Source organism: Temnothorax longispinosus, chromosome 9, assembly GCF_030848805.1.
Source record: "Temnothorax longispinosus isolate EJ_2023e chromosome 9, Tlon_JGU_v1, whole genome shotgun sequence".
Classification (NCBI taxonomy): domain Eukaryota; kingdom Metazoa; phylum Arthropoda; class Insecta; order Hymenoptera; family Formicidae; genus Temnothorax; species Temnothorax longispinosus.
The window spans coordinates 4,383,265-4,397,347 of record NC_092366.1 but is presented as its reverse complement, the minus strand read 5'-3'; the positions used below and the strand labels follow the sequence as shown (position 1 = coordinate 4,397,347).

General features: G+C 35.1%; 1 protein-coding gene across 7 annotated transcripts; it reads right to left on the bottom strand.

Moving 5' to 3' along the window:
• Nucleotides 1-66: 66 nt before the first annotated feature.
• Nucleotides 67-13,931, bottom strand: LOC139819684 (piwi-like protein Siwi). Of its 7 annotated transcripts, none has more exons than XM_071789249.1 (13): nt 13,679-13,931; nt 10,293-10,464; nt 10,129-10,140; nt 9,333-9,363; nt 8,404-8,509; nt 7,901-8,032; nt 7,035-7,243; nt 6,744-6,929; nt 6,494-6,664; nt 5,442-5,724; nt 4,899-5,251; nt 4,200-4,608; nt 67-2,746 (listed from the first exon to the last, which is right to left on the bottom strand). In XM_071789249.1, exons 2-13 carry the CDS (start codon nt 10,346-10,348, stop codon nt 2,103-2,105), a joined length of 2,592 nt encoding a protein of 863 aa, XP_071645350.1. In that variant the 5' UTR covers nt 10,349-10,464; nt 13,679-13,931; the 3' UTR covers nt 67-2,102. The 7 variants fall into 7 exon arrangements, with proteins under 7 accessions (XP_071645350.1, XP_071645351.1, XP_071645347.1 ...); XM_071789250.1 differs by lacking the exon at nt 13,679-13,931 and adding an exon at nt 11,174-11,949; XM_071789246.1 differs by lacking the exon at nt 9,333-9,363.
• Between the last annotated feature and the right edge of the window lie 152 nt (nt 13,932-14,083).

Below are 14,083 nucleotides of genomic sequence, written 5' to 3'. Positions count from 1 at the left end.
GCATCACGGACGAGCTATGCAATGATTGCATGACACATCTATAAAGTTCAGAAAATACACCATATGTATACGTATATGATTTATTTCATTATACATTACTATAATATCGACAACATCGATACACTTATCAAATCTTGAAAAATAGAAGAATGCCCTAATGTCGTAATTCGAAAAAATTTGTGAGTATTAATTGTCGAAAATAGAGAAATTTTATATTATAATGGAAAGTTAATTTAATCACTAAAACAAATAAGATATTTCCTGCTGTAATAATTCAATTTCGAAATGAACACCATTTTCTATTCTATTTCATTTTTTTTAAGAATAGTTTCTTTCTATTTCAAAACTCAGATAATTCTCGTTTGTGACGTCATAACTCAGTTCAATGCACGTTCTTTTTGCATGCTGGCAAGCAAGATTTTATCCTCAATCGAGACCGTGTGCTTTAATGAATCTAATAGATTCACATTAAAAGTGATACTACGAATCTGTATTGTTATGCGATAGCTCTGTCACAAAAATAAGCAGGTAAGTACAAAATGACTTATCTTACCTGAGTATAAAATACTCACATAACCGAGTGACTCATACTACGTTTACGCGAAGGAATTATCGTAAGTTATTACAGAAGTAACGCTCGTATAAACGTAGTATCATATCACTTGAGTGTAAATGGAAAGCAATTATTAATTTTAGAAGTGGATTCGTTGACACTGATAAAAAATGTCAACCAACTTCTTAAAAAAAAAACTTGTCTTTTTGTCTTAAAAATAGATTCAAATATGGATGGAAAAGTTTGCTTTCTTTTGAATGCTTTTAGACACTTTATTCCTGCAATTTGATTGAATTTGAACACAGAAAAAAATAAGTTGTTTCAACACTCGCAAATCGTCGCGTCGCGTAAGAGTCACGGTCGGTCTCGCTCCGCGTGTACTTTGCGTGAGACACTACCGTGTCTCTTGATTAAATGTCGACGTCACGGGCTGCCACAAGCATAAATAGTATAATAGCACAAATAATTCTTAATTGGATATTATTGGACCAAATGTTTAAATTATTAAAACAATTATCTGGTATTTTTTGTTCACCAATATTGATATTGCATTAATAAATTTCATCTCAATAACACTGATGCTGTTGATACATCATTTTTTTCCGTGGACAAAATTGTAGCTATACTCAGAAGTGCAGTTACAATATTTTTCATCGGTGCCGTTAAAAACATTCCTTACTCGTAATGCAATTAAAACTATGCACATTAAAAAAAAAAAAAGAAAAAAAAAACAATAGAAATGTATATCTTATAAATCATCTCTTTACATTTATAAAATCTGAAATCGAAAGAAATATAGTTTATAAATGTAACTTTGGTATACAAAAGGTGAAACTAAAATTCCTACTATTGGATTATGGTAACTAACATAATAGATCAGTTTCATTTGCTTGAACGTAGCATCGCGTCCAAAAAATGAAAGAAAGATTCCAAAATCAATGATTACAACAACATACAGAAATAACATGGAATGGCTCTCTTAGGAATAAGTACTGATATCACATAAAATCGCGGAAAATTCATTATCGATAATTCGATAATAATGCGATAGAACCCTGTGTAATCTCAAGTTACTGCAGTCGTATTGAATATCAATATTATATTCAATCATGATATTATATGAAAAATAAATGAGTCTTATATAATGGTTCATTTCAATATTACAACGCGGAGACTTAAAAATTGTCCGAGAAGTCAGGGCGCTAAAATAGCTGTCGATAGATACCAATTACATTCCAGTTTCGTGCTTATTTAACTTCTTTTCTAAATAATGTTTCATATTAATGTTAATGTAAAAAAAATTACTTTTTTATCATAAAGTATTATTTCATAGCAGCGTTATTTCAAGAGTAATAAAAATACTATTACACTTGGTTTTTTTCTTTTAGAGTCCCAACCCCTCCGAGATCTCAAATCATCGTGAAAATAAAACTTCGCTCCTGTAAGTAATCTGTCTTAAATGTAATAAAAGAAAAGTAAAAGTAAGAGATAATACGTACAAAACTGAAAAAAAAAAGAATGAAATAGTATAACACTACCAAATGCGAGATTACAAAAAGTACAACGTGTTTTGTAGTTGAGAGTTCGGCGCCCGGTGAATGAACTTACTCACCAGGAACGCCAGCTTGTGAGCATAGTGACAGGGTGCCGGTACTCTAACGGTGTTTGAACAATTGTAATACATATGGGTCAGTTTGTACGTCATACGTTGTATCTTATCGGGGTCTAAGCCGAGAGTGTCGTAAATGACATTGTACGAGGTAGGCGTTACCGTGCCCTGTCGCACCTTCTGCGATACGATGAAGAAATCGTACTTGATCGGGCTTGTAATGACGTCGTCAACTATCGTGCCTGGGGCCGGATTATCGTTGTTGTAAAAGAATCGTGTGTTTAGCCGCTTCGTCACGATTATAAAAGCCATCTTGTATTTGTTCGGACCGCCGTACAACCCGTCGAGCCTCTTCGTTATCTGTCCAACTTCACGGTCCATCACTTGCGCGATCTGACCCTCACCGACACCGTCGCGATAAATCACAATGTACGCCGGCAGATATTTGTTCTGCGCGTAGTACATCTGTGCGGCCTTGCAGATGTTATCGGAGAGATCATTCGACAGTTCCTCGCCGGTTTCGTGCGCGCTTACCGCGCTGAAGTACTTTGTCATCTGTTTATTCAGAGTAGCCACTGTAGCACCTGCAATAACGAATCACAATTAACAAGGAGAGATTAACGAGAAGAGATTGACAAAATCGAGAAGATTCGATAATGAATTCTAGAGAGCGCATTTATATTTTATACATTTAAAAAATAAGATTGTATCTTATAGCGAATTCGGACGCTTGCACTGGTGCACACTGAGTGCGCACTATATAAGGCTTGTTTATAATCTATTCTTATATTTAAAGTTGCTTAAATACACATTTAAAAACTTTTTAGCAAAAAAAATCTGTAATATCTATATGGATGCTGTACAAATCATTTTATAGACTAATTAAGATGATCTGTAAATATAACAATTGATTAAGAACAAGCCTAAGGTACGCACTCAGTGTGCACTAGTGCAAGCGCCCGAATTCGCTACTTTCCACGTTTTTCCTCTAAGATATAATTGATCCAAGATAAATTAAGAAACCTTGTATCGCAACGTTAAAATATGGCGACAAAAATCGACAGTTAATTTAGGAAAATTTGAAGATTAATTAAAAAAGCTATAATTACATTAGAGACGTGCGAATCAAAAATTTTTTATGTCGAGTCAAATTGAATCAAATTTTATTTCCTCTTTCGAATTCGAATCGAATCGACAAGATTTCATTCGAATCGAATTGTTGGAATATAATTTTTAATTAACAATATAATTATTATTAGGTTAAATTTTAACACATGGATAATAGAATATTTTAATTTTTTTTTGAGAATTTTTTCAAATTTTTTTGAAGTGATTTTCCAAAATAAAAAAAATCGCGTTGGAAAAATCTGAAAAAATTCTCAAAAATCCTGTGTTATATACAAAAATGTTCAAGCAACAGCCTACAGTGACTGACGTCTGCTTCTAATTTTTTTCAATATTTTTTTCGAAAAAAGCTCGAAAAAAGTTCGAAAAAATTAGAAGCGAACGCCGGCCCACTTTAGATCAAACAATAAAAAAAAAAAAAAAAAATTGAGTGCATTTTAAAGTGGGAACAATAACATAAAAAACCGCCGACCAAATCCGAGAGGTCGAGGGTCAAACCCAGGTCGATTTGGCATGAAATGCCCCATATAATAGAAAATAAAATAAAATAATATAGTTCATTTTGCTTTCAGTACTCGTAGCTTACTATTTTTTTACGCATATTCACTAACAATTTGATAGGGTCACAAAACATGTTAAAAATTAAAAATATACTTTTTGATTGCTATTTAGCCACTCTGTGAGCGGTTTTATAATACTGAATGCATTCACTGAATGTATCTATTAACATAGTCGTATTTGGTTATTAACGGGGAATTGATTTTGTAAATTTGACAATATGTATGATTCTTATTCGAATCATCTAGATTCGAAATTTTCGAATAGTTCGCATATCTCTAAATATTACATGTTGCAATTTCGCGTTACTCTGTTTTGTGTGAGATTGTAAACTTCAAGAATTCTAATACTCACCGAAATCTTTGTTTTTCACTGCTGTGTCGTGGCAAACGTCGAATCCAATCATCATCATCCCTTCCAACGGAATTTCTACGAACCACGGTGCCCCGCCTAATTTACAGTTCATCTGTATTGCTATTTTTGTGGCGATAGACGTGACATTTTTATGTGACATCGTCCTCGACATGCAGACCTGCGATGGCACAGGCCGGTCCACACAGCACTTCTTCTTGATCGCCGAGTAGCGATCGCTGCGATTGTTCGATACTACGCAAAACACCATTTGTGGTACCCGCTTGCTTAGAATTTGTTCCAGCTTTTCGCTATACGAGCCTGGTCTATCATCGGCGATAACTTCTGTTGTCGGCAATTTCACATCAAATGATATTCCTGCTGCTACTTTCATTACAAGGGATATGAAATTCTGAAAAAAAAATATTATCAATTAAAATAAAAACTCAATATTTGATCAATATGCATTTTAATAAGAGTTTGCAATATCATGTATAATATTCAAAACATTGATTTACAGGAAATCAACATTTTATCAAAATTATTATTTTTTTTAGTTACATACACGTAACTAAAAGAAAGAATTTACTATTTATAATAAACAAATATATAAATACTATTAATAATAAATTTATATATAAATTAAAATTTATCTATGTATTTAATAATTTGTAGCGGTATTCAGTCTTGATTCAGCAATACCTTGGCGACTTTCTCATCTCTTTGCGTAACTACGAAGACCCAATTATGTAATGCTGGAGCAATTACGCATTTCTTATTTTGCATAGTTCTCGTCCAATCGCCATTATCGGCATTGGCAACTATATTTCCGCCGAAGAAGAGTCTCTCAGCAGCTAACTCGCGCGCGGGAATATCAAGCAGCTTGTTATCTAGCTGCAGGTTCCATTGGGCTAACTCTTGCCTAATAGCAGGTACTTCATGAAGTCTTCTATTAAATCTGATTAATCTATTCATACGCTTTCCAGGATCGACACGCGTCTCTTCAGCCAAACCCTTCATGAGTCTGAAATTTTCCCTCATATCGTCGGTTAAACCTGCAAATCACAATAATATCACAATATAAAGATCAAATAGGCAAAAGATATACTTATAAGGTTAATAACTTCATAAATATCATCAAAAAAGGCAACATTTTTTCGCTGTTAAATTCGAAGACAACGAAAAAATTAACGAAGAAATAAGGATAAATTGAAAAGTTGCCAATAAAACAATAGTATAACGTACCTGTTGCACGACATAATTCGGGCACTAAATAAACGAGGTTCTGGGCCGGATCTGCAGCTTGTCGATCTCTCGTTTTGGATCTCGACACAAGCATTGGCTGTTTAAGATTTCCAATCCTGATATCGTATTTATTTTTATAATAATCTACGTATGTTATTTTATCGCCTTTAAACTCAAATTCGTTGCTAGGAGTAGTCAAAAAATCTACGTCTTCAATACGGTATGTATTGTTGTTATAATCAGTAAGAACTACCGTATTGATCACAGCTTTAGCGAAATTTTCCTGCAAACACAGATACACATACATGTTTAATTTATTTTCACGGCGTAACCGAGAAAACATGAAAATACTTATTACAAAGAATTATAATAAAATTGAAAGTAAAATAGATACAGGGTATCTATACAGAGTATTTGATTATCGTACTATCTCTCGTGGCTCTCGTACGTAGGTAGAGTTGAACTGAATAAAAAACCCTTTTTTTACCTGCTTTGCGAGTTTCTTAATAATTAATGAAGATCCACAAATCAATGTTCACGCGATTCGGCGAGAAGAAACAGCCTCACGCGATGATTGCAGTTGTTACGCACGTGCAAGTTATTACAAAGCTTTGGGGAAAAACGTGCGTCTAGCAAATAATGCGTGGCTGTCTATTGACGCTGAATCGTGCGAATGCACGCTTATTCGCTAATTTTTATTAATTAATTCCTCATTAATTATCGAGAAATTCGCAAAACGATAAAGGATTTTTCTGCTCAGTTCAATTCACTCTACCTGTTCACGAGAGGAGATACGATAATTATCAGTACACCTTGTACATTGATGATTTCATTTGAAGCTCTTGTTTCCTTACTGTAGAGATATGTTGAATTTGTGTAGTAGAAAAAACTGACATGATTACTCGTTTGTAATTCAAGTATGGCTACAATGTGGAAACTACAATGCTTACATGCTTTCTTGTAATGTAAGCCTTTCTTGACAGAAAAGATGAGTTATTTTCACAAACATTCCGGCAAAAATCTAAGCAATTCTAAGAGAAAATATAACTTACTTTGTATCTATGATTGTCGACCCTATAACACTGATTTAGGATGTCTAGCATTGTTTCCAATCGCATAACTTTACTCGTTATCTCGACACACATTAAGATATCTCGTTCATGTTGACGAATAGATGATACGTATCCTGGCCACAATTCCAATCTAAATTCCGGCAAGACGACCTGTATTTACACGACGAAACAATTATTTCATGAGCATCGAGTTTTCTCTGACCAACAATGCATTTGTAAATGTACTTACCTTGTTCTCAGGATCGAAATAATTGCGACCGACTAATTGTAGATTTAGTTGCTCGTAACATTTTCTCATGATTATGTTAAAGAACTGGATATAATGAGCATCTCCTACTAGCATATCACCAACAAGACGTACGGTAATCGTAACAGGCTGGTTATTTGATTGTCTGATTGAGGTAAATACCATTCGCTAAAATATTTCAATTATATTTGAAAACATACGCTTGAGAAGATACATAAACGACATCCAAGAGATGCATATTGCATCATACGAAGCTATACATTTGCTACTTACATCGGACATTCGGTGACTTGTGTACAGTAGAGTGCCGTCAAAGATATATGCACCGAGAGTCTTTTGATGCACTCTGAGTAAAGCTTTACGCACACCTGTGTGATCTTCTTCGGGCGCAAAATCGACGTGATATTGATAAAGGGCCCAATCAGTCTCCTTCAGTAATTTGAAATAATTCACTTGGAGCACTTTGCGAATGCCAGATACACCTGAGAAATATCGAAATTGTAAGAAAATTTAATTTTATTAAGACAAAATAAAAATTATGTATGTAATACATATATCCATCCATCCATCCATCCAACGATACTACAGTTCAAGATGGACGCGGACCTTCTTAAAGTTTTGAGGTTTTGAGACAAGATTTGTTTTCTGGCAGTAGATTAACCTACTTCTCAACCTCCAATCTAGAGAGTCGGTTCCCTCTTCAGAGGGATTCTCGTAGCAAGATACTCTCGGTAAGTTGACATCACCTTCCAAAAGGTGGCGACCAAATAAAAACCGATGATTTTAGTTGAATTTGAACTCGGATCTTTGATTCATTAGAGCAACGCACATTCTCTGCGCCACGATCGCTACTCATAACACAATACATGCAACATATATATTTATTTAAATACTGATATCAAATATAGAATGCTCTAGAAAGTTATATCGAGAAATAATGTTGGAAAATTTGTGAACATGGAAGATATAAAATTTAAAAGAAAGACTAGAAAGAAAAACAAAAACAAAATAATATTCTACAAAGAATAAATACACAATAAGATATTTAAAAACGGAAGACACGAAGTAAATTTACTTTACAGTTTGTTAAATTAATAAATTAAGGATTATCAATTCATTAAACTACTATTATTGCTCACCTTTTTTGTTATCTACGTGGCTCGGCTTTGTAATTATATCTGCGGATAAGATTCTTTTCCCGCGGGCTGAACCTCGTCCAACTGACGCAACTACAGCACCGGCACCAGCCGCAACATCTCCACTGCCACTGGCTACGCAAAAAAAGAATTGTGGTTTTATATCTAAAAAAACATGTCTACAATAGTATAAATTGCTAAAGTATTTAGATTATAAAAATGTAAAGCCACAAAAAAATCTAAAATACAGTGTCATACAAAGCGCGTATACTTATATCATTTATATGGTACCATCAAATATTTATGCATCGGTGTCAGCCTCATAGTAATATGAGAAAAAGTATGACCAAAAATCTCATGTATAATATAATTTTATGCTTAAAAAGGATGGTATTAAAAAAGTATGTAAAAGTCTTCTACACAAAACATAACACAATACGTATAATATAAAATATACGTATTGTGTTGTGTTTTGTGTAGAATAAATCTGAAGTAATAAAATATACCAGTAGATTGTATTCCAAGTCGCTCCACGCCTCTCCCTATCTGTGCAACCGCTGCGCCATCGCCTTTCTCACCAACGCGTTGAGCACTTAAACCGCGTCCTGTGCTCTGACAGAAGATAAAGAAATAATAATTGTTATCATAGATATTAAGTTGCGTTTAAGGCATTATACAGAAACGTACATAAAATTAAATTAATCTTCCGTGTGCAAACGCGAGTTTGCACCGAGTCAAAATATCTGTTCGTAACTGTAAAACTTGCAAGCCTGCCAGAAAATATTAAATAAACCATGTTCGTCAAACTGACTATAAAATCGTCAACTACAATGCAGACAGATGTTTTGTGAATGTTTTCCAATTTTTTAAAAATACTTTAAGGTAGGGAAAAATAGCGTCAAACATGACTGACTCACGTATGCACCAGGAAGATATCGAAAAAACGTGCATATGGAAAGTTAATACAAGCACAATACCAACTTTTTACAAATGTAATCAGTATATTAATACAGCATAGTTTATATCATATAAAATAAAAAATTTTAATAGCAAACTAATGAAACACTGATACAAGCAATACTTTTGTTAAAATCTAACAGTGCGAATATAATAGGTGATTTTAGTAACTGACTAAGTTATAGCTCTTTTCTAAATCAAGATTGATCAAGATACAAAAAAAAGTGATAGAAAAAATCTCACTGTTTAGTAAGACCTATCATTTTAAATATATATATATATTAATATATCGATATATTTCATATTGATATACGGATATATTCTTTCACACAATGTATACTTGCAAGATGCAACTGCACTTTTTTAGAAATAGAATCATATATTTTTTTTTTAGAAAAGAGTTAGCCCAGCTCAGTTAGAATCACCCTATATAGACTTTCAGAAAAAGTGCATTTAACTGCAAATATTTTATACTCACTACTAAACTTGGTTGAAGATCATAGTAGTGTCTTGTTTTGCACAAAGATAAAAAAAAACGATTCATAATTTTAAAACGATTATTAATGTTAAACCAATCTTACAAGTATTTGCAAATGTCACTAATGTGAATCATGGAATAAACTAGAGAACATTTTATAAGATTGTAATATCTTTCTTTGTCAGTAATGCTTGTACAACTTATACTCGTGCAATAGAATCGTTCTTTAGAAAATGTAACATTTATACATGTAACATCAACAGCAAACATTTTTAAGAATGCATGTTTCCGTATATAATTATAATAAAAAATTGCTTAATTATTTTGAACATCTATTAACCCCTCGGAGGCCAGTTATTTGTTTTTTTTTGTTTAGAGCACAAAAAAGCTCTTCTTGGGATGACGCGTGGCTCCATGTGTCAGCTAAAGATTAGCAACTGAAAGATCCGTGGTTCGATTCCGATTGCCGTCATTCCACGAAGTCCTCGATCAAGAGGAGGATTTCCCGTTTAAGGAGAGTTTTCTAAGGGAAAGGTTTCTCGTTTAGAAGAAAAATTCAGAAAAAAAAGGATAATAAAAGAGTATAGAGGTTTTACGTTAAATAATTAGAACCTCATGGTTTGGTATCAGTTTGAGACAACAGATTTGCGATGGTATAATTAGTTTTCCAAATTCTAAAAACTCCCCTTGCAAGAGATGTATGTACAGTCTAAACAAAACAGAGTCAAGGCATGAATCAGGAGTGACCGGCGTCTGCCTCCGGAGGGTTAAATGTACGTTATACAACATAATTCACCTTATTATTAGCCTTGCATAAAGATTGCATATGAAATAAAATGGTAAACAAGTTAATATTCCATTTCTTCAATATAAATTCACTTGTAGCCACACTTTTAAGTCAAATTCTCATGTCATTGTACGTTAATATATCGTAATAACATATATATTGTTAACATATACCGCTTGTTGGGTTCCTGGTCTGCGAACAGCTCCACTGGTCGATGGAACTTGAGCATGCGGAAGATGTTGCTCCTGAGGCGTAGAACCTGCCGGCTTTTGGGTAGCTCGCCCACGGCTCGCTCTTCCTTTCCCTCCGCCCCTTTGAGACATTTTTGTCTAAATGACCAAGACGCTGGAAAAATTAATAAATAATGTCGATAAAAAGAGACAACCGAGAAAATAGAAAATGTGTTCAATCTCTGATAATTCGAAAAATTAAAAAAGAACAAAATGCTCTCTGAACTGACTACAACCCTTCTCGCAAACCATTTTCATATTTTATATTATTTAATAGCAATATATAAAACGCACCTTATATATTTACAGATAAAGCATACGTTAATACAAAACACATGTTAATATAAAGTATATATTAATATATTATACGTACTTTACTTATTAATGTATGTATTAACATATAGTATGTACCTCATTTATTGATTTATGTATTAACGTGTAATACGTACTTCTTTTATTAATATATGTATTAATATATAATAAATACTTTATTTATTGATGTATTAAATGTGTAATACATACTTTTTTTATCAATATATGTATTTAATGTATTAATACACACAATATGTCAATTTTATATTAATATATAAAATATACATATATATATTGATACATACAGTATTAGAATGTAACATATATTGGCTGCATTCCGATATTCACTGTCAGTAACTGCAAATCTATATTTTATGTCACGTATACTATAGATTTTCAGTACTGAAAATTGCTGACGGTGAATATCGGAATGCAGCCATTATAAATGTTGCATTCCCGCCGAGATCGATATAACACACCAATATCACAATACGTAACAGAAAAATTTTTACCAAATTATTGTTATTACGCCGAACGTTTCAATACCGCTTTCAATTTTAGGATTGCAATATCAGCAATTCCGTATTTTTTTTTTTCTGTTATACTTCACCGGGTGTTCACTTTGAAAAGTACAGGCGTCACCAATCGCGCTCGAGGGTCACGTAGGTCGTAGCATAGGCCATTTCCTTTATAACAATAGAGGTTATACGAGCACCGCTTCGAACCAGTTCGGACATGTTTTGTAATTTACAGGTCAGCACAAAGGCCGACAGCGTAAGCACAACAAGCGTGAAAAAATGATGACTCCAGCAGGAAAGACTTGTACATTTGTAAAGAGTCACATTGTGGCGAGATTAAAAATCGCAGTACGCGAAAGTTAATTTTTCACATATACATTACATAAAATAGAAGGACCATTATTAGTGCATCGTAAAAAAAAAATACGCAGAATCTGGCATCCACCGCGAGAAATCACAAAATCCCGTGTCATTCGTCGTCCAAGTTTTTCAAGAGTGTCGACTGATTACGGGACAGAAAAAAAGTACTCGAGCCTCCCCCTCCTCAGAAATTATCAGAAATCCTCTATACGTTCATTTTTTATAATGTAGATTAACTTCTCGAATTCAATCTACTTTTTCTTTTTTTTTATTTTTTATTTTTTTTTATTTTTAGAATAAGAAATTTTTATTCCAAGATTCTCCAATTCTTAGGATTTGAAGAAAGATAAAAAGTGGATTGAAACCGATATTAGTTGCTTTCCATTTACATCAAAACTCAAATAATTATCACTTGTGACGTCGTCATTCTGTCTTTATTATTCATTAATTGCCAAAAAGGATAGAACGACCTCACAAGTGAGAATTATCTGAGTTTCGATGTAAATGGAAAGCACCTATTATTCCACCTTTATCGATCGTTAGATGTAAAACGAGAATGTAGAATATAAGCAAATAGCGCTAACGGCCCGGTTCACATCGATCTCTTGATGCGCTTATCAAATAAAATAATTAAGCTGATCAGCCAATAATTTACTAGTTAATTCCTAGTTAATTAATAAAACCGAACTAATTTACTAGTTATTTACTATTTAATCGTATAGTCCCTCCAATCGTGCACTTTCGTGTCCCACGCGTTTCTAACGTCGTTTGTTCTCCAAAACCAACGGCCGGGTAAGATAATCCCCCCCATCCCTAAAAAAAAGATGTTACAGCAGGAAACATCAGGTAGAAACTTCAGAGCCAAGGTTCGTTTTACTCTCGAATCTCGAAACGGCGAGCAGTCAAAATGTCTCGTTGATTAAATGGCGGAAAAAAAAACGTTGGAGAAATTAGGGACGCGTATCAAGCAGATCGATGTAATCGTTAGCATTAGGCCTCCCCGAAAACAGCCTGAATCTGTATTCCATCTACATTGTTGGTAGAATTGGGACAGTAGTCGATCAATACGCCCCGAAAAATTCACGCGAACAAATGAAGCCCCCCCCCCTTCCCAGTCTCGCGATGCCCTCTTGCCTGCCGTAGACTTTTTCTTCCTCTTGGGAATCCAGGGAATCGGTCCGTCGGAATTCGTTGCCCCGCGACGACACCGCAAACATACGGTAGTCATTTATTTTTCATGAAGGTCGGACGTCTCTCGGAGTGTTCTGACGCCTCTCGGGCACGGGGCATTGTCGATTTTTTCATCCGCAAGAATTTCCCATCGAACCTTCCGGGCACTCTTTCCCTCGTCCGTAACGGTACACCCGGCCGGGGTCATAAAAACGGCGTTTTTACGACCGAAAAAAAGAAAAAAAAAGGATGAACCATTCCTTCGAAATTTTTCTCCGATCAACTGCTTCTCTCTTTCCCGCGCGATCAGCAGCGATACTTCTACGAATGCGAGAGCGATGTAAACGTATAATTAACGCAGCTGAATAAAGAATGACCAACACGACCACGTGGCAAACTTATAAAAAAAAAAAAAGAGAGAGATGATAGCGGGAAATCGCGCTTTCGCAGATCTCCGATAGGAATGTTTCAGCGACGACTTCCGACGTTATACCTGAAATCGTAGCTGGTTCAAGACGCCGGGGTACGTTCTTCCCCTTCAGATCGCGCTGTACCTAATCTCTTCTCGAACTCAAACCCCGCCCCTGGCTCTTTTTTCACGTAACGCGAGATCCCTCTTGTAACACGAGACAAACGTTAGCGTATCTCGCGAAGTCACGAAGCTAATCGCAGAGCACTTAATAATTCTCCTATACTGTTTTGACCGTCCTACGATGGAACCGCGGACTCAGCATTATCGTTTTCACTCGAATAAAAGCTGTACAATGGTCGAGAATGAAACGTACTTGCCTCGATTCGTCGAGGGAAATTTTCGGGCGAAACGTAATAATCGTCACGTTTGTCTTGAGAAAACTTCTATTACATCGAATTGGATCACGTCGCACGCGGTAAATTTTCATTCAGACCATTGGCGAAAGAAAACAGAATATATATATATACACATCATATATATACACACGTATTCTTTACCTGTTGGATAGCCTCCTCTTCACGTTTCCTCGTGCAGCTTCCCTCTAGTCGCACGATTATTCTTCTTCTTCTTCGTCTTCTTCTTCAAAAGTCGTAACGTCGCCCTACGATGATTGCCTTCGACTACGTTGGAAAAGGCTTACTGGGATTAGGATCGAACGTAGTAATAGTATTCGTATACGTAGTATCTGGGCTCTACCAGCGAGCACCATCCAGCACCATCGAGGAGTGCGCCCGGCACCCGGCACAGTCGCGCTGCAATCTACGATCTACGATGGGATTTCATTCTGATTGGCGCTATTTCGTAGTCACGTGACCGGCGTAGCTAATGGGCACGACGAACGAGGCTGTGAGACACGTGACTTTCGAAAGCGCGGGCTTGGGCCGCGTGATGGCGTGAAGGGC